We start from the raw sequence: 25682 nt of genomic DNA, 5'->3' as shown, positions 1-25682 counted from the left end.
GTGCAAGAAGTTTATGTTGACATGACAATGAACAGCGAATATCTACAACGTGTCCAGAAGTGTGCTCATTATTACAAGGGTTAAAAAACCTCATGTATATCAGAATATCAGTGAATAATTATGCTTAGAATTCTATCATGTACCCATAGCCACAAAGAATTCAATTCACATTTACTAGACACACAAAATGTGCAAGATCCTGTTATACCCTAAGGGAGATACAAAGGTGAACAAGACATAGACTCTGTCTTCAGGGAATCTACAATAGAGAAGAAATCATTAAAGGTATACTTAAGTATATGAAAGTTATTATGGGAGTTGACAGGAGCTGCAGGGATCAGGGAAAGCTACATGGAGACGTCAAAGCACAGGACTAATTCAGTTGAAGGAACTAGGGATATGTATCTGGGAAAAGATTTACTATCTCTGTGAACTTAGACAAACACTTCACCTCTTGGTCTCATCTGTAAAAATAGGTGTGTAGGAAACTGAATGAGAAGGGCCTCCTTACAGCTCTAAATGTATAGTGTATAATTTGGGGAGGGAAAAAAGGGAATTGTCTTCAACTATCTGAAGGACTGTCATGTAAAAAAGAGATTAGACTCAGGCTTTTCTGTGTCATGGACCCCTCTGCCAGTCTGGTGAAACCTATGACCTCCTTTTCAGAATAACGTTTTTAAATGTAAGCCAAGTCACTATGTTAAGTCCTGATGTCACTAAGTCACTATGCTAAGCACTGGGGATACAAAGAAGGGTAAAAACATTCCAGCACCCATAAGCACCACTTATAATTTAATGAGACAACATGCAAACAACTGTGTACAAACAAGTTTACAGGGTAAATTGAAGATAATCACAGAGGGAAGGCACTAGCATTAAGGCTTCCTGCAGAAGGTGGAATTTTGGCTGATATTTGCAGAAAGCAAGGGAAGTCAGAAGGAGACAAGTAGGGAAAGCATCCCATGCCTGGGAGATAGCCAATAAAAATGCATGGAGTCTGGAGATGGAATGTCTTGCGTGAGGAACAGCAAAGAGTCCAGTGTCCACTGGTTCACAGAGTATGTGAGGAGACTATAAGGTGTAAGAAGAATGGAAAGGTAAGAAGGGGTCCATTCATGAAAGGTTTTAAAATGATTTTATATTTGATCCTGGAAGTAACAGGAAGTTTGGGGAGTAAACACTGGAGATTACTGAAAAGGGAAGGCAACATGGTCATTAGAAAAATTACTTTGATATCTGACGAGAGGATGGACTGGAGTATAAAATAAAATAGAGAGGATTACAAAGGTAACAAAATATATTGGAATATAGTTAACAAAATATTGAACAAACAAATTTATGGACCCTAGGTTAAGAAGTGTTGGATTATGATCTATTATGCTTTGCCTCAGAGGAAGAATTAGCTCAGGGGAAGTGCAACTAAACTTAAAGAGAGGCAAAGTTTATGTAACTAGATATCCTGTAAGGTAGTGAATTGAGAGTAATTCTATGCTTCAGGTAATGACTGGACTTAAACTATAAAGTCCCTCTCAGCCTTGAAATTCTTTGATTCTAAGTAGAAAATGCTATTTGTGCTTTCCTTGAATAGCCTACAGAAATGAAAGGCTGTGGTATTCAGAGAATCTCGTAACAGGACGAGACTTCAGAGATCATTAAGTACAACCTGAACTGAACAAGAATCTCTTGTATGAGTTATCAGTGAAAACCATGTCCATTTTTTTTAACATAAGTGGACAATACTAGTCACAATGAAAGCTGACTGTCTGCCATTTGTCCCCACCACCATGCCTTGTTATGACCATCTTCAAGCATGTCGACACAAATGGTAGCAATGCTTCTGAAGTGTTACATCCTTTGGGGCGGAGTCTAACTTTTCTTTTGGCTTTGATGAACTTAAAGAACAACCAATGAGAGAGAACAAAATGGAATCTAATATTCTGGGACACCTGAAGAAAATCTACATTCTTGACCTAAGTCAGCAGTTCAGTCTAGTGGAGATGATTCTGAACCACCTGGATTCCAAAGAAGAAATTCTTCTGAAACAAGTTCTGGAGACTTTTTAGGTACAAAAGGAGAAGGTGATGTCCATGAAATCATGGAGGCAGACTTACAAGGAGACCTGAGACACAATGAAGATAAATCTGTGACTATTGTGCCTGTTCCCAGTACAGATGCATCAGTATCATTCACAAGGAATATGTCTAGTGGCAAGTCCAGCCTAGGTGATTTCTTGCATGACTGGCTCTTTGGTTTCAATGTCATTTGTCCTGTAAGTCCTTTTCTAAATGCACCCACACTTTACTATGCCACGTTGCTGCTGCTATTGAGTTGGTTTTAGTCACATCTGACTCTTCCTTACCCCATCTGGGGTTTCCTTGGCAAAGATACTAGAGTGGTTTGCCATTTCCTTCTCCAGTTCATTTTACAGATGAGGAAACTGAGGCAAACAGAGTTAAGTGATTTGCCCAGGGTCACACAGCCAGTAACTATCTAAGGCCAGATTTGAACTCAAGAAGGGGTGTCTTCCTGACTGCAGGCCCAGCACTCTATCCAATGTACAACCTAGCTGCCCTAAATGTGCTATCAATGAAGACGCCTGGTCTTCATATTCTTTGATGATTGGAAAGCAGAAAAGAGGAGTGATGAGTATTTATCCATCCTGTGGGGGCATCTGTCCTACAAATGACTTAGTCTTGTGCGTATGATCATGCTAATGCTTGACTTGACCGTTAAGTGAAAGTTTCATCTTTCTCATATGTTTTAATTTCATGAATCTAGACTGTTTAAAGCAACATGGAAGTTTTGAAGTGTTTTTTTTTTTAAAAAAAGAAAGCCTCTGTAATTAAGTGTCTGTGTATGTGGGAAACAATACAGAAAGAAAAAGAGACTAGCTTATGTATGTATGTACAGAAGTGCATATTAATGCAACAATCAGAAAACTACAGAAACTCCGCTGAAAGGAACCCTATATATCTTTTAGTTTGACCTGTATCGAAGCAGAACATGTCTATACTACTCTGACAGTCATTTTTAGCTTGAAGACCTCCTGTGATGGGATATCCCCTCCCATACCTTCTAAGGTTTTAATTCTATTTTTTATCAGCTCTGGGGGTTTCTTAATATTGAGCCATTATACCTCTATACATATACATATTCACATAAAACTATAAAAAGGAGACATCATCATCAATACAAATTCTAGGCAGCTTTTGACACTGTTCATCCCCCTTTCTAGATAGTCTTTCCTAGTTCTACCCTACTTACCCTCCACATATGTCTGGCTACTCTGATCTCAATTACCTTGCCTAGATCATCTATATCTTGCTTTCCAAACATGGGTGTTCCATAAGGCTTTGTCTGGGGCCTTCCCATTTTCTCTACATCTTTTCTTAGTGATCTCATCTTTTTCCATGGGTTCAATTATCTCTATGCAGATAATCCTTATATCTATACATTTAGCCTTGATTTCTCCCCTGAGTTCTAGTCTCACACAACCATCTGCCAGACCTCTCGACCTAGGTGTCCCAAAGGCATTTCAAACTCAAACCCAACAAGTCAAAAATTTTATCATCTACCCTAAATCTAGACTTCCTCTAAACTTCCCTATTCCTATTGAAGGTGCCATCAACCTTCTAGTTATCCAAGTTTGAAAACTCAAAGTCATCTTCAACTCTTCATTTACCCCCAAGCCAAATCCACTCAGATGCCAATTCCTGTCAATTCTAGCTCCACAACACCTCCTCTGTCCCTTTCTATCTTCACAGATAGCCATGACCTTTCATGTTTTTAATCAGCTATTCACTTAAACCACTGCAATTCTCCAAGTTGTCTCTCCTCTTATAGCCATCGGCCTTGCACAGAGGCACTTAATAAAAGCTGGTTAAAGTGAACTAAATTTTACAGTTTTTGTACTAGAACAACATTTACTAGAACAACTAGCATTAGGAAGGCTGTTATGAACGAACATAATCTAAGCAGGAATCTAGTCTCACAATCTACCTTGTGAGAAAAGATAAATAAATAAAAGAAAAGAAAAAAGGCTTATTTGATCACTAGCTCTCTAGGGAGCAACAAACGTTGTAAACCACAAGTATCCTTTTTAATAGTTTATTTTTTTTTCTTGATGAGATTTTAACAGCCCAGGAAATGGGGGCTTTCCTGCAGGAAATTTCACAAATAAATCTAAGATAACTTCTTAAGGTTTCCCCTCAAGTACCATCTTTCTCTCTCTCTCTCTCTCTCTCTCTCTCTCTCTCTCTCTCTCTCCCTCTCTCTCTCTCTCATACACACACACACACACACACACACACACACACACACCCCCAAAATCTAAGAGTTGGGATTCAGAGACTAAGAATTTCTCCAATATTCTCCAACAACATCCCCAATAAGTGGTTGGTTAGTCTTAGCCTTAAGACCTCTAGTGGGGGTGTGGAGTGGTGTACTGAAACTTTTGCTAATTCTGAGTCAGCTCATTCTACTTTTACACAGCTCTGATTGTCAGAAAGTTTTTCTTTATATGGAACTATAACTTCCAACTGTTTCTCCTGGTTCCACCCTCTAGAGCAAGCAGAAAAATCTAATCTCTTTTTCACATGCCCATGACCATGCTCCCCACCAATTTTCAAAGTTTTTTGCAGGCTAACAATCCCCATTTTCTTCACTGACTCTCCTATGGCAACATCTTAAGGATCATCACCAGCCTGGCCACTGTTCCTCTCCAGCTTGTCAACGTCCCTTCTAAAATGTGGTGCCTAGAACTGATCACAACATGGGGTCTGATTAGGGCAAGAGCCACCCCAGTCCTAGACACTAAGTTTCTATTAATGTAGCTTAACTTTGCACTCACTTTTTGGCCGGTCTATCACATTTCAGACAATTTGCTGATTAGTCATGCATCCCTATCTTATACTTGTGAAACTGATTTCCCCCCACTTTAAAGCTACATTTATATAATCACATACCCTTGTTGGGGATGAGATATAGTACAGAGTGGTAATGTATCAGGTAGGATAAATGACCTATAGGCCCCTTCGATTTTAAGATTTTATGATACTTTAGATACATTTTTTACTTTGCAAAGCATTTAATAGCTACTATTTTATTTGAAAATTGTAGGGTAACAGAGCTCCTTTTGTGTAGTTTTTTAGCTCTCTTAACCCAGCTTAACTTAGTATTAACATCTAAGAATCACATTCATCATTTTCTTTTTTTTTTTGCAGCATAGTCATATCCCATTACATTCACGTCAGAATAGGTACTAGATCTGTGATTCCATTGGTATAGATAACTCCCAGATGGGGACATTCTCTCTATCAATTCAGGCTGCCACTTCCTTTGAAACTTAAGCATCTCAGACAGTTGCCTAGAACACTGAGAGGTTAAGTGACTTGCTCAGAGTTCCACAACTGTATGTGTCAAAGGTGGAACTTGAACTTCGGACTTCCCGACATCCCAAGATGCCAGCTCTCCTTGCTCTACTCCACAATGCCTCATTCATGTTCCATAACTTAATTTAGCTATTCTACAACTGATGAGCATCTCTTTACAATTCTTTACTACTACAAAAAGCGCTGCTATAAAAACTTTGGTGTATATGGTACCTTAAACTTTCTTTTTTACTCCTCTGGGGTATATACCTAGCAGTGGAATTTATGGCTCAACAGGTAAGGACACTCCTGAATGAGGAGTCATTTTCTTTACATGATTCCAAATTGCTTTCCAGAATTACTGGATTGATTCAGAGTCCGATAACAATTGCTTTAGTGGGATGACTTGAAAACCAAACTCTGACCTTAGCCAAAATTTAACCTTTCTGGTTAAATTCTGAATACTTCTGAAGGAATTAGGGTATACAATACCCTTTGCGTTAATAAACCTTGTCATTTCATGTTTTTATTATTAATGGTATGTTTTTTGATAGAAATGTCCTGAAACTTTTAAGTGGGCATCATAATTTCAAAGCAAATATGAAGTGTCTTTCTTTGACTACTTTGGTTAAGATTTTTTGTGTGTGTTTGTCTAGACCTATAATAACATCACTGTGGGGATTATATTTGTTCTGCTTGCTCCTAGAAGGGAGAATTAGGAATAATGGGGGGAAATTGAAGGGAGATACATTTGGGCTCAATATACAGAAAAAATCCTAATAATTATAATTGTGAGATTGGCTGCCTTTGGATGTGGTAAGTTTCCTATTACTGGAGGTCTTCAAGTAGAACCTGGATGACCACAAGTTGAGTCCTGTTCAGACAGCCTAGGTGGCCTCTCAAGTCCCTTTCAACTCTGAGTTTCTTTGATTTTAATACGAAAGAGAGTAGGAGAAGGGCAGCCTGGCATTTTCATTTTTATTTCTGGAGAGAGCAGCATGGCATAAAATCTTTGTCCTCCCCCGTCTCAAGTCTGCAGTGTGGGAGAATAAATCTAGTGGAAAGCTTTTACTCAGTCACTAATGGTTAATCAACCATGATTTGAACTGCGAAATGAGTTACTTTAAATGCCAACTCTATTCTAAAATTAAATCGGATTCTTTCACTCTCCTCATATATATCTACCTTTTATTCTTCATCTAATTTAATCTAGTTTGTCTTTCCTTATATTTTTTTTTCTGGCTTGTGTTTTTCATGATCTGGGATCAGCTTGAAATGTAAGTTGGTTGTAGGCAGGAAAGCAATTAAGTTTTGTTCTTCATCCCAAAGTTCAGTGTTTCTTAACACAATCAAGCCCCAAACTCAGCTTTTCTAAAACTGAACTTCTCTCCCTACCTAAGATTCCACTATTGACTTCTGTTTAAGGTACTACCACTGTTTCAGTCTTTGGGCTGAAAAGAGGTCCTCAATGTCCGCACCCTTGTAATAACCAGTTACTAATTACTGCCAGCTCTTTGACATTTTCAAGGATGAAATGTTCCATCCTTACAAAAATCAAAGTTCTAGAATAGGCCTTACAGTATAAAATTCTACAAATCAAAATTTTAAAACGGAGGGGATCTTGTGGATTTTCTAGACCAATTCTTATCTCTACCATTTTAAAAAACAAAATAGGTAGCTGCAGCTCAGAGAAAATCGAGTGCTCAAGGTCACATAGCAAGATAGTAACAGAGAGGTCTCTAGAACCATTACCTCTTTACATTTTTTCTACTGCACTATGCTATTTCTTTTCATTTTCTCTCCCAAGACCCTAGTTCTGTACCCAAACACCCCTGGCTTAGAATGTAGCAACAACCTCCAGACTAGTCTTCTCTGTCTCTATTATTTTTGCCTAGTCTGATCCATCCTGGACACCATCACCAAATCAATACACCATTTCGTATTCTTTGCTCAAAAACTTTCAATGGTTTCTTGACATATACAAGGTGAAGTTCAGACACCTCAGTCTGACAACTGAGACCTTTCCCATCCTATATTTGTTGACCAATTCTTAAACTTTCCCTAAATGTTACTTATCTCATGTTTATGCTTCATACGATTCTTTCCCAGTGCTAGGGGTCATGTGTGGGTCCTCTCCTGAACACTTCCCACCCACAGTACCCTTTTACCTATTCCACTCTAACCTAATTTTTGTTGAAGTAGAAAGAGCATTACAATAGGAGCCAGAAGCCTGCCTCAGTTTCATAGGATCATAGTATTACAGATTTAGAAGCCATCTAGTCTTCTTCCCCCACTACAAATGAGGAAACTGTGCCCCAGAGAGTTTAAGTGGTTTATCCAAAAGAAAAAAAACTCCCCCTCTTCCAAGTTTATTTCTTCCAAAGATATCATCATCTTTCCATTATTCTTGGTTCACAACCTCAACATTACTTTGATTCTTCACTTTCTCACATTTCACATATCCAGTTGGTTGCTAAATCAGGCCATTTCTACCTTCACAACATCTCTTGCATCTGAATCCTTTTCTTAACTCACACAGCAGCCACCTTGGTTTAAGTCCTCATCATTTCTCATCTAGGTCACTGCAAAAGCCTCCTAAATGCTCTTCCTCCCTTACGTCTTTCACCACTTCTGTCTCTTCTATACACTGCTGCCAAACTCATTTTCCTCAGCTACAGATCTGATCATGTGATTTCCCTACTCACAACCTCTGGTGGCTCCCTATTGCTCCTAGAATCAAGTATAAATTCCTCTGTTTCGATTTTAAAGCCCTATTAAACCTTCTTTTCAGTCTCATTGGACACTACTCCCATCCTCTGCAACCCTATCAAACTGGTCTTCTTTCTCTCTTTCTGATTCACAATACCCCATTCTCTTCCATCCATGCTTTTACGCTGGTTCTCTCCCAAGCTTGGAAAGACTCACTCCTTACCTTACTTGCCTCACAGTCCCTCTCTTCCTTTAAGATGCAGCTCAAGGAAGGGCGCAGAGCTAAGATGGCATCTGGAAAGCTGGGACTTGCTTAAGTTCTCCCCCAAATCCCCCCAAACACCTGTAAAAATGGCTCTGAACAAATTCTAGAGCTGCAGAACCCACGAAATAGCAGAGGGAAGCAGGTCTCCAGCCCAGGACAGCCTGGATGGTTGCTGGGAAGGGTCTATCACACGGTGCTGGAAGCGCAGCGCAGCATGGGCTGCTCCAGGACAGACCAGACCTGGAGTCAGCCAGCCAGAACAGGCCTTAGGGCCATGAATTATTGAGCTATGGCAGTTACCAGACTTCTCAACTCACAAATGCCAAAGAGAAGGTTAGTGGGAAACTGAGGGATGCAGTTTAGAACAGATGGCCCCATCCCTGGTGGTGGGGGAGGTGGTGTGGTGGTGGCAGTGGCAGCAGCAGGAAGCTCCTGAGGCTGCTTCCAGAGCTCTAGCATCAGCTGCTTCCCCATTCCCTGGCTCACACAGTGGGAGGAATCTAGCAGCATATCAGAGTGGGAATGCAAGGCGTGCTCTGTGGGCACAGAGGCAGTCTCTCTTGCTGTGCCCTGCTTGGATCTGGATTGCAGTCCTGGTTGGTGGTTCTTAGGGGAAGAGGAGCACTGCTGTGACAGAGCCTGGGCTGATGGTGGAGCAGAAGTAGCTCTGAAAACAGCAGTGCTTGAATCCTAAAGCCTGGGACAAAGTACTCTCTACTCTACAAGCAGTCATACCCTGACAAAAAGCTCAAGGCTCAAGTAGTTGGATGAGAACATGAACAGGCAGCGAAAAGGAACTCAGACTCAAACTCTAGATTCCTTTTTTTGGTAACAAAGAAGATCCAAACATACAGCCAGAAGAAGTCAACAAAGTCAAAGAGCATACATCAAAAGCCTCCAAGAAAAATATGAATTGGTGTCAGGCAATGGAAGAGTTCAAAAAGGATTTGGAAAAGCAAGTAAGAGAAGTAGAGGAAAAATTGGGAACAGAAATGAGAGTGATGCAAGAACACCATGAAAAACAAGTCAATGACTTGCTAAAGGAGACCCAAAAAATACTGAAGAAAATAACACCTTAAAAAATAGACTAAGTCAAATGGCAAAAGAGCTCCAAAAAGCCAATGAGGAGAAGAATGCCTTGAAAGGCAGAATTAGCCAAATGGAAAAGGAGGTCCAAAAGACCACTGAAGAAAATACCACCTTAAAAATTAGATTGAAGCAAGTGGAAGCTAGTGATTTTATAAGAAATCAAGATATTATAAAACAGAGTCAAAGGAATGAAAAAATGGAAGATGATGTGAAATATCTCATTAGAAAAACCACTGACCTGGAGAATAGATCTAGGAGAGATAATTTAAAAATTATTGGACTACCTGAAAGCCATGATCAAAAAAAGAGCCTAGACATCATCTTTCAAGAAATTATCAAGGAAAACTGCCCTGAGGTTCTAGAACCAGAGGGTGAAATAGAAATTGAAAGAATCCACTGATCACCTCTTGAAAAAGATCCCAAAAAGAAAACTCCTAGGAATATTGTCACCAAATTCCTGAGCTCCCAGGTTGAGGAGAAAATACTGCAAGAAGCCAGAAAGAAACAATTTGAGTATTGTGGAAACACAATCAAGATAACATAAGATCTAGCAGCTTCTACACTAAGGGATCGAAGGGCTTGGAATACGATATTCCGGAGGTCAAAGGAGGTAGGATTGAAACCAAGAATCACCTACCCAGCAAAACTGAGTATAATGCTCCAATGCAAAATATGGACTTTCAATAAAATAGAAGACTTTCAAGCTTTCTCAATGAAAAGACCAGAGCTGAATAGAAAATCTGACTTTTAAATACAAGAATCAAGGGAAGCATGAAAAAGTAAACAAGAAAGAGAATTCATAAGTGACTTACTAAAGTTGAATTGCTTTGTTTACATTCCTACATGGAAAGATGACGTGTGAAATTCATGAGACCTTTCTCAGTATTAGGGTGGTTGAAGGGAATATACACATATATGGACAGAGGGCACAGAGTGAGTTGAATACGACGGGATGATATCTAAAAAATAAAAGTTATGGGGTGAGAGAGGAATATATTGAGAAAGGGAGAGACAGAATGGGGTAAATTATCTCACATAAAAGTGGCAAGAAAAAGCAGTTCTGTTGGAAGGGAAAAGGGGGCAGGTGAGGGGGAATGAGTGAATCTTGCTCTCATCGGATTTGACTTGAGGAGGGAATAACATACACACTCAATTGGGTATCTTACTCCACAGGAAAGTAAGGGCAAGGGGATAAAAAAAGGGGGATGATAGAAGGGAGGGCAGATGGGGGAGGAGGTAATCAAAAGCAAACACTTTTGAAAAGCAATAGGGTCAAGGGAGAAAATTGAATAAAGGGAGACAGGATAGGATGGAAGGAAATACAGTTAGCCTTTCATAACATGAGTATTGTGGAAATGTTTTATATAATGATACATGTGTGACCTGTGTTGAATTGCTTGCCTTCCTAGGGAGGGTGGGTGGGAAGGGGAGAAAATTTGGAACTCAAAGTTTTAAAAGCAGATGCTCAAAAACCTGCCCTACAAGAAAGTAAGGGGAAAGGGGATGGGGGGGGTGGAGTGGGGTGATAGAAGGGAGTGCTGACTGGGGAATGAGGCAATCAGAATATATGCCATCTTGGAATGGGGGGAGGGTAGAAATGGGGAGAAAATTTGTAACTCAAAATCTTGTGGAAATCAGTGTTGAAAACTAAAATATTAAATAAAAATGATAAAATTTTAAAAAAAAAGATGCAGCTCAAGGACCATATTCTGCATGAAGCTTTTCCTTATTCCCCCAGCATCTTTCTCTTCCCGAACCACCTTGGATTTAATTACTTTCTATGTATTTGTATTTATTCACTTAATGTTTATTCTTGATCTATTTTTACACGTAGTTGTTGTCTCTCCATTAGAACATAAGCTCCTTGAGTAGAGATTGCTTTAGTCTTTTACTTATAGTCCTAGAAGCCAGCTTAGTGCCTGGTACACAGTAGGCACTTAATAAATACCTATTGATGGATTGATTGGTAATATCTACTTCTCATGGAATTTATGAAAAAAATGCTTTGCAAAATATAAAGTGCTATTATTAATATAGACTTTTCTTATCACTTTTTCCTAGGAGGCTGTTAATTAAGATGTAAATCAAAGGTCCAAAGAGAGCTCTTTCTTTGAGGTTTTCCACATCTCTGATCCCCTGGCTTCCTTCTTCCCTTTCTTCCTGGACCTGTGTGGAGCTAAGAAAAGGCATTTCCCCAGCCTCCCCCTGCTCCAACATGGCAGCTGTACCTGCATGGCAACTGTTTAATGCTCATAAGCTGTGATGGTGAATTTGTTGGCAATACTGTCACTCAGAAATGACTGTGCTCCCTCTCCCTCTCCTACCCTCTTTGTCCTTTGTTGTTATGGGCTCTCATCTAAGCATCCCTATATAGGACCACAGGTTTAGTCAGAAGGGACATTAGACAATCTAGTTCAAATACCTCATTTCACAGGAGAAAGTAAGGCTCAAAGAAAAGTGCGCTGACTTGTGCAAGATTACCTAAGTAGTAAGTAGTTGAGCTGAGATTTGAACCCAGATTCTTCAATCAGGCCTTCACTGCCACTAGGCAATCCTACTATGCCTCCCTTATCAACTTACTATCTTACTCTCCATGGCAGCTATTTCAAACGTTTTCATTTCTCCTCAAACCTGCTATGGCTCCCTAACCCCCCAACTCTCTTAGCTGAGAACCATGCCTCTTATTTTATAGTAAAACACTGATGCCATTTGCTGTCAACTTTCTCTTCTCCCTTCTTCCTTATCTTCTATCGCTTAAGTGCCTTCTGCCATTATCTCCTGCTTCATTCCTGTCTCACATGATGAAATGGCCTTACTCCTTACCAAGGCTAACTCCTCTACTTGCTCAAGTGATCCCATTCCATCTTGTCTTCTTCAACAAATTGTCCCCTTTATATTCTCCACTCTTTTACTTATTTTCAATCAGTCTATTTTCCTACTTTCTATAAACATGCCTACATCTCCCCCATCCTGAAAAAAACTTTACTTGATCCTTCTGTCTCTGTTAACTACTGCCCTATACATCTTCTGCCCTTTATAGCTAAACTCCTCGAAAAGGCCATCTAAAGTAGATGCCTCCACTTTCTTTCTCATTCTCTTTATACCCCTTAAAATCTGGCTTCCGACCTTATCGTTTCACTGAAACTACTCTTTCCAAGGTTACTAATGATGTCTTAGTTGCCAAATCCAATGGCCTTTTATCAATCCTCATTCTCATTGACCTTTCTGCAGTCTATGACACTATCAATCACTCCTCCCTGATACTCTCTTCTCTCTAAGTTTTTGAGACACCACTCTCTCCTGGGTCTTTTCCTACCTATCTGACTTCCCCCTTTCTGTTTCCTCTGCTGGATGATTTCCCAGATCTTGCCCTTTAACCACAGGTGTCCCTCAGGGTTCTTATCTAGGCCCTCTTCTCTTCTTTTCTCCCTCTATACTACTTTACATGGTCATCTCAACAGTTCCCATGGATTTAATTAGCATCTTTATGCTGCTGATTCTTAAATCAATCTATTCTGCTCCATCCTCTCTGTTGACCTCCAATTCTGTATCTCCAATTTCCTTTCAAACATCTCAAACTGGATGTAGAGACAGCCTAAACTTAGTATGTCCAAAATGAAACTTATTCTCTCTTCCCCTGCCCCCCCCTCCCTATTACTGTTGAGGGCAACACCATCTTCCCAATTCCTCAGGCTCACGACCTAGGAGTCATTTTGGATTCTTCATTATCTTTCACCCAAAGTCATTCGCCTTTCCAAAATCTCTAGAATATGTACCCTTATCTCCTCTGACACTGCCACCATGCTAGAGCAGGCCCTCATCATCTCACACCTGCATTATTACAATAGCCTGCTAGTGGGTCTGTCTGCCTTAAGGCTCCCCAAACCAAACCATGCTCTAATAATGTGACTTTCCTGGAGCATAAGTCTGACCATGTCATTCTCCTACTCAATAAACTACAGTGGTTTCTTATTGCCTCCAGGAGCAAATACAAAATGCTTGTTTAGGATTCAAAACCCCTCATAACCTACCCTACCTTTCTAGTCTTCTTACACCTTGCTCCCCATCATGTACCCTTTGATCTAGTGACACTTGCTGCCTGGCTATTCCAAGAGCAAGATACTTCATCTCTTGACTATGGGCATTTTCTCTGGCTGTCCCACACACATGGAATGCTTCCCCCTCCTCTGTACCCAACTACTGACCTCCCTGGCTTCCTTTAAGTCCCAACTAAAATCTTATCTTTTACTAGAAGCCTTTTCCAAACTCTCTTAATTCCAGTGCTTTCCCTCTGTTAATTATCTTTTTTATCCTATATAGAGCTTTCTTTGTATATATTTGCATGTCTCCTCCATTAGTTTATAAGCTCTTTGAGGACAAAGACTGTCTTTTGTCTTTTTCTGTATCCCCAGCACTTAGCACAGTGCCTGGAACACAACAGGAGCTTAATAAATGTTGACTAACTCAAAATTGTTTGTGTTCCATTAAACTACATTATCTCTCATAATGAAGACCAAACTGAAGATGACCTGGAAGACTCTGTGCATGTCACTGGGCTATTTCTAAAGAATCAATACCCTTCCTTAGAGACTTGTGCACTCCTAGGCAAGATCTGAAAATTGTGTCCTTCCATGTATTTGAAAATTATTGCTCCTGGGTGTTATTCTCAATTGGCAGCTTCAAACCCTACTGTAATATTCCTAGAATACATACTTCTCTAAGAGAAAACCCTCATGTGTTACTGAGTATGAAATTTTCTAGCATTAAAAAGGAATATTACAAAGATCTCTTGTGTACTACCTCACCCCATTCTCTTAATCATGTTGTGTCCTGGCTGGCTGTCTTCTTTGCCTGCCTCACTTCTGGTAATATCCTAGCCTCACTAGCAATATGACAACTATGAAGAAAAGTGAGTGATGGGGGAAAAAGTAGACCATGTGAAAAGAGGTGATGTTATTCAAATGGAGGTGATGTTATTTTCAAATGAAAGAAGAAATATATTGACCTTCCCTACCTTTCTCAGCTTGCTAACTTTAGGGGTCACATGTTGCTGGGTGGCATAGAGAAGCAACTTAGCACTGGGTTCTGAATTTGAGATAGTTCATGTCCTATAAATTATCCTAAAGTCTGATTCCAACCCCTTAATTTTACAGATGAGGAAACTGAAGCCCGGAGAGATCAGGCAACTTGTCCAACATTGTAGTAGTAAGTGACAGAAGTGGGATCTGAAGCCAGGTTTCCTGATTCTGAATCCAGTGCTCTTTCTATTATACTAGGCTACCTCTTACACCAAAGGATGGCAGAAACACTGACCTACCTCTTACTTAATTGCGAAGAAAGGCAAAGTGAAATGTTTACAAATCTCATTATTTTAATTTTACTTTTCTACTGAGGGATTTTCTGTTGCTTCCTCCCAATTAAAACCTAAATTACAGATTCTGGCATTTAAGGACTTATACAATCTTGCTCTAACCTATTTCGTATTATGTAAAACTTGGGCCTTTCATATACTCGAGGCCATCCAGAGTAGACCACTCTCCACTCTCTAATCTCTATGTCTTTGCTCCTTACCTGGAAGGAATGCCTACCCCAATTCTTGGTGTTTCAAAGTTCCTCCCACCCTTCAGGTCCAACGAAGAAAGAAGCCTTCTGTGATTCTTCAGTTCAAAGAAGTTTCTTCCTCCTAGATTTCACATAGCAATTTACCTGGAACTCTCCTTTGTACTTACTGCACTCCCATGTACTATAGTTACTCATATACATGTCTTTTTCTTGAGGGCAGTTTCTTTGGTATATTTATTTTGTATACCTAGTATTGAGCAAATGTCCTTGTATACTAGTAAGCACTTAAGTTTTTTGAATCTCAGAATAAGCTGATCAAAACATAAGGAGTAATTATTTTTGTTTTTAAAAGCATCATTTATTATTTTCCTTCATGTTATCTGAAATTGGAAAAATGTACAAAAAGTCACTTAGATGATACTGACTCATATAAAGATTTTTCAAAATTCTAAATTATTAGGAAAAACTTCTTACTATAGTTATCTTCAAATTCCCCCAAATCTTTTCATACTGCAATAGGTCTCTGACCATTGCAAATTTAATTTGTAATTTTTTTGATTAAAAAACCACACATATAGTCACATAAACGAAGATATCTCCTACAGAGTCAACCTCTAGTAAGTCTTTTATTTAAGGAAGGGTGGGGGTGGTGGAGAGAATTATATCTATAGAGAAAACTGAAAATCTTTTGCCCAATCTGAAAGGTACAGAGAACCCACTCTAGCAGAGCTAGACTGACTTTACATCAGGTCATTTTTTTTTTTACTTCAAAGCTAGGGAACAATGCATTTCTAATGTGAAAATTCAAGTTCTGATGCCAGTGATTTAATGAACATTACTCAAGTCAACTATTTTTACAGATGTTCAGCAAAGAAACCTAGAGAAACACTTTTCACAGATGGGGTTTTGAATCAGAGTCAACAATTCCATTTAAAGTGCTCTCAAAAATCCATTTTGTTTTAATGTAGTTGATGACCCTTTTCAGGAAAGCAATTTAGTGGAACATATGGCCTTTGCTAATCATTATCATTTACCATGGCTATCAAAGAATTAAGACTGAACTTTAATAAGACCATCAGAAGGAATTGTTAAATACGAAGCCTTAAAATAACTTTATTTCCAAATTTGCTATGGAAGAATTTGCCGTTATGCCACACTGTTATGCCAGTTTTGCCAAATAACCAAAAACAAAGAATGTAAACATATGTCTCTTCTGCGATCTAGCAGCTACATACCGTATAAAGTTAAATGAGCTGTCCTGCAAGAATGTAAGGTAATTGAGTCTATATATATATATATATATATATACACATATATGTGTGTGTGTGTGTGTGTGTGTGTGTGTGTGTGTATGTATGTATACACACACACACATTTTCATTCTGAACTACGCAGTTTGGTATTTGATGTGTATATTACCAACCGTGGCATAAAGACACTTAAAAAAACTGGAAAACAAAAAAGATACTACCTGATAAGATAAAAGCAAGGAAGACTGTTCCACAAATAAAAGAACCAGCGGCATGTAAAAAATATTAGAATTGTAGAAGTAGAAGGAACTTTAGACACCCATGGAAATAACAGGCACTGACTGTATGAAGTATTAGCAAATACCAGTCAAGTTATTTTCTTTAAACTTCCTTGTTTGACTCAATTTCCCCTTCTGCTAACAGCAGGTCTTACATAAAAAATGCCTCCTACAGAATCTAAATTTGGTACTAGAAAAAACATCTGTTGTTAATATATTACCCGAAAGAAACTTATAAAAGCAACAGCTTCCTCTTGGTTGTTACGAGAATGGCAGCTTACTTGGGCATTACTAGGAACTTAATATTTATCAACACTTATTTCTCCACAGCATCGCTTCTATCCATCTCTTACTGCTAATACAGATCCTCTTGCCATCTGTCTGGAATATAGCAATAGCCTCCTAACAGTTTTTCCTTCAACAATCCATTCTTCTCATTAAAGGATAAATGTAGTTTCCTTATGCATCTGGCCCATCACTCCTCTATTCAAACTACTCAAACCTTTCAAACCTGTTAGCCTGGCATTCAAGTCCATCTTTATTTCAGTCTACTCCTAGCCATTTCATTCATGCTCCAATCAAAACGGCTGGAGCTTTTATGTCTCTGTACTTTTGCCTGTGTGACATTCCAAACCCCTGAAAGGCCCTCTCCTCACCCTTCTCAATCCCACCTGCTGAATTCCTATCCATCCTTTAATGTCTAACTCAAACGTCACCACCCCTATGAAAAGTTTTATTTCCTTCCATCAATAATGACCTTTCTCCATCTCAGACATCCTAAGTTCCACTTTTTCCACTCTCACACACTACATCATGTGCTATTTTCATTATAGTTATATTGTAGCATAGAATAAAGCACGCTAGATTTAGAGTAAGAAGATCCATGCTGGGGTCCCAGTTTTGCAATTTTCACCCTATGTGACCTTGGGCATTTCTCTTTCTAGGCCTTAACTTCCTCATCTATAAAAATGAGGGGAACAGACAAGTACTCTCTACAGTCCCTTCTGGCTATAAACCCCATGATCCTATTGGTGGATCACATGCTGTTACTTAACTAAATGTTTCTCGAGAGTAGGAACTCTTGTCTAAATTTGGTTATCTCCGTTAGTTCTATAAGTACGGTGCTCTTTACATAGTAGGGACTAAATAAATGTTTGTTCAATTAAAGAGAATTCAATTCTTGCATGAGAAACATTTCTGGTAGAAAAAAAATTACAGACCTTGAGAAGTATCATAAGCAAAAAGGAAACCTATCAACTGTTCTGAAATCTATTTACAAAAATTGGCTATCTCAAGACTCCAGTATTTACTAATGTAAATTTCACAAACATATTATACATAGATCTAAATAAACTGCATTTCTGCCTGACATATGGGCAAAAGATAGTGGCTGTTCATCCTCCGGGGTCTTCACCTCTTAATAACTGAATGAAGAGTGGTATAATATAACAACACTGTTTTAGAAGGCAGAAAAAGGTAATGGCAGGTTCTACTCAGTGCTGATTTTATATGGCTATTTTCAATACCATATATGATTTCAGGACAAACTTTGAATAGCAAAGAAACTCAAAATCAGATTAAGAATAAACAGCAAGCAAGCTACCACGGAGAACAAAGAAGTTGAAGTATAGGTTTTAATAAATACTCAATCATTTAAGAATTAATTTCGCATAACAGCATAGTACAGAATATAAATTGAAACATGCCATATATATTAAGTTAAAACAACATAAAAGTCTTATAAACACAAATGTGCTATTTTTCCAGAAGCTCTAAGGATGCTGGTAGAAAATTAATAAACACACACACTAAAAAAAACCAAACAAACCCAAACCTGCTTACATATTTTATCAATGTCCCATCATCCTTTCTTAGAGCTGTGAAATAATTAAGATGTCTACTGTACTCTATCCCCACCCCCCTTTTTTTTCCTTCACATTGAACACCATCAATACAGGTAGATGTTGGAAGAATCATGAGACAAAGTCAGAAGAACTAAATTTAAGTGTGGATGTGTGGATTTCACACATACAGGTTTTCTAACATTAAGTGGCTATGGGCAGGCCATTTAACGTCTCTGAGCCTCAGTTCTCACCTGTAACATTGGAATAATATCCATGTTACTGATCTCTCACAGGATGGTTTTGAGGAAAGTACTTTGATAGTAAAGCACGACATAAATGTGAGTTGCTTTTATTATTATTCATACTACATCTAGCCAAATGGCAGCTATTAAACTCCTTCTCTGAAGACTCCTTCTGAAAAAAAAAAAAAGGAAATACAGCAAAGCATTTAGCTCCTAGGGAATGCTTACTCTCCAATGAAAATGTACCTTCTGCTTCCTCTAATAAAATCCTTTTCTGATGCTGAAATGTAGTATGGAGGCGGTCCTGAGTTTTCAAAGGGTATATCAGCAGAGCAAAAGCTCTAGGAGTCCTTACTGAGAATGAGGCTGGTGACAGACTGTGTGTCTGTTGTCTAAGAAACCAGCATAGCTAAAGGCAAAAGGGCATCAACAGAAGCCTGGTCACAAGAAGACAAATGTTTTAAACCATGGTAACTCATAAAGACTAAAAAGTAAAAAGGTTGCCATAAATGAAGGAAGCACCGTTTATGACAAAAATCGTGAACCCATTAACTGTCTTGTTCATAAAACAAGTATGTTGAAAAAACAAACTACCAGATGTCAATCCTTTAGAACAGTAGCTCTATGGAATCAAATTTCAAACCTACAGTTGGTAATATTCTGGCTAAAAGGACAGTTTTTAAGGGAATAAGGACCCTGCCCTTCCCCCCCCCCCCAAGTAAGCCTAAAAGCAATAAATCAGTACTTGCTTAGTGGTAACTCTCTGTCTTCTTTTCAAATAAGGATTCCTTAACACCATTTTCCCAATATGAACATTTATGATATTATTTAACTAGCAACAAAAGCATTTCCAAAAAAGAAGTAGCTGCAGTTGTAGTCATTGATCATAACCAAAAATAAGCCTCAAATAAATGCTTTCTGTTCTTTTTGACTCTCTAGCCTAAAATACAGTATCTGTCCTTTTCCCTGACATTCCAATAGATAAGGTCTCAAAAGTCTTTGGATAAAATGAGCAAGAAAAATATCCTTTCTGATAAGATTTTAACAACACATTTGTTCAACTTAACAATATGATCAAAACTGCAGCCACAATGATGTCATTAAAGATAACTGTTTCTTAGCTTATTAAAATACATTTTACTGTAATACATATATTTTGCTGAATTCAAACATTCGCAGCACACACACCCCCACACGCCCACACATACATCAAATCCTGTAAATTAAATCACATCTCTGCATAATGGTTCTTTAGAGAGCTGTGAAGCAGGGCACAGTGCTAAGGCTAGCTCAGCTTCCCATCAACCTCATGACTTGACTGCATGATTATTGCATGGCTCATTGCAAATTTATAAAGTTAATATTCAAGGGTTCACATTATTCAGTCTGTGGAGAGCTCTCACTCCAGGGAAGAGAGACATAAAAATCTGCCACTCTCCCCACCTCGGCCCAGTGGACAGTGTTGAAACTTGCAGTGAAGTTATACTTTGGCAAACATAAGGATTCCTAGAATTCACTGCCACAGTTGGACGTTTCTTGTCCATAGAAACCATTTATATACATGTAACATAAATGGCTGGAAATAACACAGTAAAGCTGTACAAAACAAAAGCTGTACAAAACGAAGACTCTTCCTCAACGCCGAAGCTACCCTGTATCCAGATGTAGTCATGCCAGCCACAGAGAAGTGCTTGACATGGCATGATGTGTTTGAAAACCAGAATAATTTCCTTGACATTTCAAAAACTGCATCCAACAATTTATGTTCATTATTTTAATTTTTATGGCCCAAAAATACTGGTCAGAAAAATCTTCTTTCAAACACAGAAGTTAGGTTTATGTGATTCTTGTTCCAAATTTCCTAACTGGCTAAGAAATACTTGGAAAGAAAAACACCCATAATACACATATGCTGAGGGCCATTTCAGACATGGCATCCATTAGGGGGGCCTTTGCTCTTAGAAGGACAAGGGTCCTTGGCTGCTGCTGGCTTCACACAGGAGGTACACACAGCCCCTGAGAGTCTCTTCAGCCCTTTCTGGAAAACACTATTGGAGAGACTGTAAATGACACAGTTGCAGAAGCTGTTACTAATGGCAAGCCAGGTCGTCAAGAAGGATGCGGTGCGGTTGCTAAAACCAGCAGAACTCTCTAGCAAGAAGTAAATGATGTATGGCAGCCAGAGGATATAGAAGACACTGGTGATGCGGAACAAGACCATGGCATAGCGCTTATCTGGGCAGGACTGCACCTCCCCAGCTTCTCCACTCTGGCTACTGAAACGTGCTCGCCTTTCACTAATTTCTTTGGTATGCTGCTGGCAAATGCGGAAAATGTTGAAGTAGGTAAAGCACACAATGAAAGCTGCAGGGGCATAGAGCATCATCACAATGAAGAGGGTGAAGTAAGGGTCAGTGGACCAGGATTCTGCACACCACTGATACACATCTCCATGATATCCAGGTTTACCCCAGTGGAAGAAGGAAGGCAGGAAAACCAGGGTAGAATAGAGCCAAATTACCAAGATACAAATTCTGAGTCTCCAGGGTGTGACTAATGTATTATAGGTCAAGGGTTTGGTGATTGCTATGTACCTGTCAATACTGATGCAGGCTAGAGAAGTCATAGAGACACTCTTTAACACTGACACCACATAGCCAAAGATTTGGCAGGTCAAGTATTCCTCCAATGGAAGGGGATAATGGAGTAATGATAAGGAAGGGACCAGGCAGCTCACTCCCACCAAGAGGTCTGCATATGCCATAGTCTGGATAAAATAGCTTGTAGTGTGGTGGTTTAGTAAAGGTGCACAATGAAAAACAAAAATCACAATGATGTTGCCTGAAATGATCAGCACAGTTAAAAAAATAATGATCATTACTTCCAACAGGCAAAAATTGATAGTCTCCAAATAGTTAACTGCAAGAAGGCAAAAAGGACGGCTGCTCTGATTCCCCTCCAAGGTGGAGTTCATCTTGAGGGCTGCAATAGTGTCTTCACTTCATGCTCCAGCCTCTCTGGGGAACAGCTGCTGTCATTATCATGGGTTGAATGGGGAATGACACCAGAGGAATCTTGATCCACTTACTCCAGGTGCTGCCCGCCTTGTGCGTTTCTTGCAGTGTAATTCCCCTTTAAATATGACTGCTCTATGCCTTTCTTGTGGCATCCAGAGCCTACAGCAGCTTTGTGGCCAGTTCTGGTAATGGCCATAGTGGGAACTTCACTTTGTACAAGCACCAGGGATCAGACCAACCACAGGGATGCTTTCTTCAAGCCAAGTGAGGGTAGGGGGAAGGGGCAGAAGAGAAGGGAAGAAGGTTAGGGGCTTCAGCAGGAGTTGCAATGTGTCTCCTCTGAGTAGCTGATAGAAGAAAAGGAGAGAGCATTTTACGTTTCAAGTCTAACATGCTGGTATAAACAGTTACCCCCTCATCAAACACTGTTGCCTAGGACTTCACTTCCTTAAACCCTTTGTACCACCCCACAAAATCAACCTCTAATGCTGCAGAAAAGACACAGCTACAAAGGCCATTAAAGACTGACACACAACAGGAAAAATCTAAATGAAGTAGAGGACAAATAGATCTACCTCCATCTGCTTTCATCGGTCAATTTTTTGGGGGGGCGGGGAGGGAAGGGGACTTGATTAAGTTAATTATTTAATGTACTCGAGGTTTTGAAAAACCATTTTATACTGTTATTTATAGGAATGAAATTAACACAGTTTAGTCAGTTTCTTCTCTAGTTCTAAGACAAACATTTTTCCTGCTCAAAAACATCCTGACAGAAAGCACTTGCCTAAGCTTAGTTTTCAAAGCATTACCTGAAATTTGCGTATGTTTCGATCCAAACAAAAGCCATAATAGATCCCCAATCAGCAAGCCCTGCAAAGCTGGAATGTGCTTCAGTCTCCTTTACTGCAGAACTGAGACACTGAGAAGAGGAGTACTGAGGGGGAAGGGAAACAGGGAGAAGGAAGGGGGGGAGGGTGTTGGGAAAAGGAGGGAGGGGGAAGGGGAAGGAGGGGAAAACGCAAGCGCATATACCCTGGCATCTTTCAGCTCATTTTAATGCACCAGCAGAGAGATGCTCCTTGCTTTACAGACTGAATGGGGGGGGGGGGGGGCAGGAAGACGGAGAGGAAATTGACAAGAGGGATTCTTCAGCCTACAGAGCAGCTTCTGAAGCTGTGGTTTCAGCCCCTTTGGAAAGGATTCCTGCAAAGGGCTCTAGAATTCTCCCCTTTCTCCAGATATAACAAAGCAAAGCAATAGTGACATTGTGGGAAGGTCCTTTATCATGACATTGTCTTCAGAGCTGGACCAAAAAACACTGCCAAACGAGGCAGTATTGAGGAGAGGAAATTCCTGTTCACTTACTGCATTTTCCCAGGGAAAAAAAAAACCAATATTCCAAAAATGAAAAGCATTTTAACAGTGCATGGCAACCCAAAGACCACAATTCAGCAGCACAAGAAGTTCTGGGGCTAAAAATTCAATGCAATACTCCTTTCATGTTTTACTGAGCATTAACTAATAAATGTTAAGAGAGATGGCCAAAATAACTTGAATAATAACAGCAAAAAAAAATCACCATAAACCTTTTTTTGGCAAAAGTGTAACAAAAAACTTTGCCCCTCCAGAAAGCTATGAAGGAGAGCAAACTTACAAAGAACCACTGTGTACTCAGATTCAAATTTAGATATATTGAAGAAAATGGCATTGTTATGCACACTAGTGCTTTCAAGCTTCCTTTATCTTGCTAAGAGTCTTACTCCAACAAACAGCAGCAAAGCAGGGAAATGAAGGTTCCCACATCCATCCCATCCTGCAGGGTTGGAGAATTAGAGGAAGTTTCACTGGGCAAGTTTGCTATTGTTCACTGCCTTACTTTCGGCTTAAAACAAGATTAACAGAATGAAACTGGTAATGGTAGAAATGAAAACCATTTTCAGCTCACTTACCAATGGAGTTGCTTAAAAGTGCCAAGTTTTGGTAGCTTATACTTTTCTGAATTTTCATGCAATTAACTAGAGCCCTCACATAATTGTCAGAAAAGGAAGCAAGTAAGTTGCAGTTTTTGAACATGGCAAGAGTTCTGCAGGCGTGGCTAATGCCATACATGCAACATGTCTCAATTTTCATTTTTCTTTTGCTTCTCGTATTTCCTTCTATTCATCCTAGGTAAGTGCTTGTTTTTGAAATGTGAAAGGCTACCATTTACTTTATGACAAACTCATTTGGGAAATGATGTTTGTCCAATTAGGAAAGAAGCCCCCAAATTCACTCAAGTAGATCACATCACAATAAACTGATGGCTATACCAAAGACCAGAACCAAGAGGGAGCTATTAATTCTCAGGGCTAGAACTGAAGGTGACTAGACTAATTTCCTGTCTAATATATGAATCCCTTCTACTATATCCCCATTAAATGGGCCCCTTCATCTGACTAAATAAATATGATTAACACAATATTCCTACAATGCAGTACATCAGACTATTTCCTGAAAGCCAACTTTGCTTAGTTAGTATCCTACTATTTATAATAAGGTGATTTCTAAGGTGAATTAATTTAACACAATTCAACAAGCATTTCAAATTCAAAAATTTATTAAGAACCTGCCCAGTGTAAAGTAGGACCTGTGTTGAACACGGCTGAATATGCAGTCTGCTACAGAAGATGTGTGGAAATAGCTCTTAGCTTGACATCAGAAAGACCTGGATATGTGTTTTGGCTTCAAAACCTACTAGATTGTAAAAACGGACAAATCAACTTAAATTCTTAAAACTTGCTTCCTTATATGTAAAATGGAGATGATAATATTTATACTACATATTTTAAAAGGTTGTAAGAAAAGTATGAAATAAATTTTAAAGAACTATGGAATGTGAGTCATCAACATACAAAGATTAATAACTAATAATAATAGCCAATACTTATATAGTGCCTACTATGTGCCAGGCACTATGCTAAATGCTTTACAAATATTATCTCATTTGATCCTTACAATATCCCTGGGAGGTAGATGCTATTATTATACTATATAGATCCTATCCTTCAAGGAACTTCCAACATAGTAGGGGAGCCTAGACACATACAAATAGAAACATTGTAAGCATACAGAGAACTCGGATGAGGAATTCTGATGGGGAAGGGAAGCCAGGAAGAAGTAGCACATGATTGTGGCAGATATTGGCCGATGAATAGGATAACAGATACAGATTAGGTGTATGTGTGTCTTCAGGGAAGAATCCATTACAGATGTAGGGAATAATGTGAACAAGAATACTTAAGTATGTTCATGGAAGCAGTCCAATGTGGTTAGAAAATCAAAGAATTCAATGAAGTGTACAGTTGTCCTTCATTTGTATAGATATCATACTACTCATAATTACAATTATGATTTCTGGGTGTGGTAAGGTCAGTAAAGATTCATGTAACTGTTCCACAAAACGTGTCTATAGATTTTATCAGAGAATCACAGATTCGGAAATGAAACTCGGAGGTCATCTAGTTCAATTCCATAATTTTACAATTGGGAAAAATGAGGCCTATGGATAGTAATTAATTTTCTGACGGTCACACAAGGACTAAAAGTGGCAGAGTTGGGGTTTAAGTGAAGATCTTCTGGCCTCAAATTTAATAGACTTTCCACTGTACCACGGTGTATTTCATACAATGTATATTTCCCAGCAGAAGAGTCAGAAGGCAATGGATGTGGGTAACACTGAATAACACAACAAAAAATGAAACTACCTAGAACTTGACTGTTGCTAATATGATGTCATATTAAAATTAGAATCAGCTGTCCAGTGACTAGTTAAAACAAAGATAAAAATCAGTATCAGATTAGAAGACACTATGAACAACTGCAAGCTCATTTAGCCTGACCTATACATGAGCTCCTGTTGATGGGGAAAAAAAAGGAAAAAAGGGCAACTATATAGGCCTCAATTATTACCATTTCCTGAAAAACTTTAATATACAATAGCTGCCACAACGAGATGATAAAAAAAAAAACCCAGAAACTACTTCTGCCAGCAAATCCTTAATTTCCTTGTTAAGAGACT

The 25682-nt window shown here is 39.1% G+C and overlaps 2 protein-coding genes across 4 annotated transcripts in view; both read right to left on the bottom strand.

Annotated features, from left to right (window-relative positions):
* Positions 1-25682, bottom strand: part of RABGAP1 (RAB GTPase activating protein 1) — a 217344-nt gene that overhangs the window by 63453 nt on the left and 128209 nt on the right. The gene's annotated exons all lie outside the window — the stretch shown is intronic.
* Positions 20260-21966, bottom strand: GPR21 (G protein-coupled receptor 21). The gene has a single exon (XM_036748850.1). The coding sequence runs from the start codon at positions 21580-21582 to the stop codon at positions 20533-20535; it is 1050 nt and encodes a 349-aa protein (XP_036604745.1). The 5' UTR covers positions 21583-21966; the 3' UTR covers positions 20260-20532.

This window comes from Trichosurus vulpecula, chromosome 3 (genome assembly GCF_011100635.1).
Source record: "Trichosurus vulpecula isolate mTriVul1 chromosome 3, mTriVul1.pri, whole genome shotgun sequence".
In the NCBI taxonomy this organism is placed as follows: domain Eukaryota; kingdom Metazoa; phylum Chordata; class Mammalia; order Diprotodontia; family Phalangeridae; genus Trichosurus; species Trichosurus vulpecula.
This window is presented reverse-complemented; position numbering and strand designations above follow the sequence as displayed.

What these genes read in the sequence shown, in the direction of transcription:
- GPR21 (XM_036748850.1), bottom strand. Translation starts at nt 21,582, where the DNA reads ATGAACTCCACCTTGGAGGGGAATCAGAGCAGCCGTCCTTTTTGCCTT.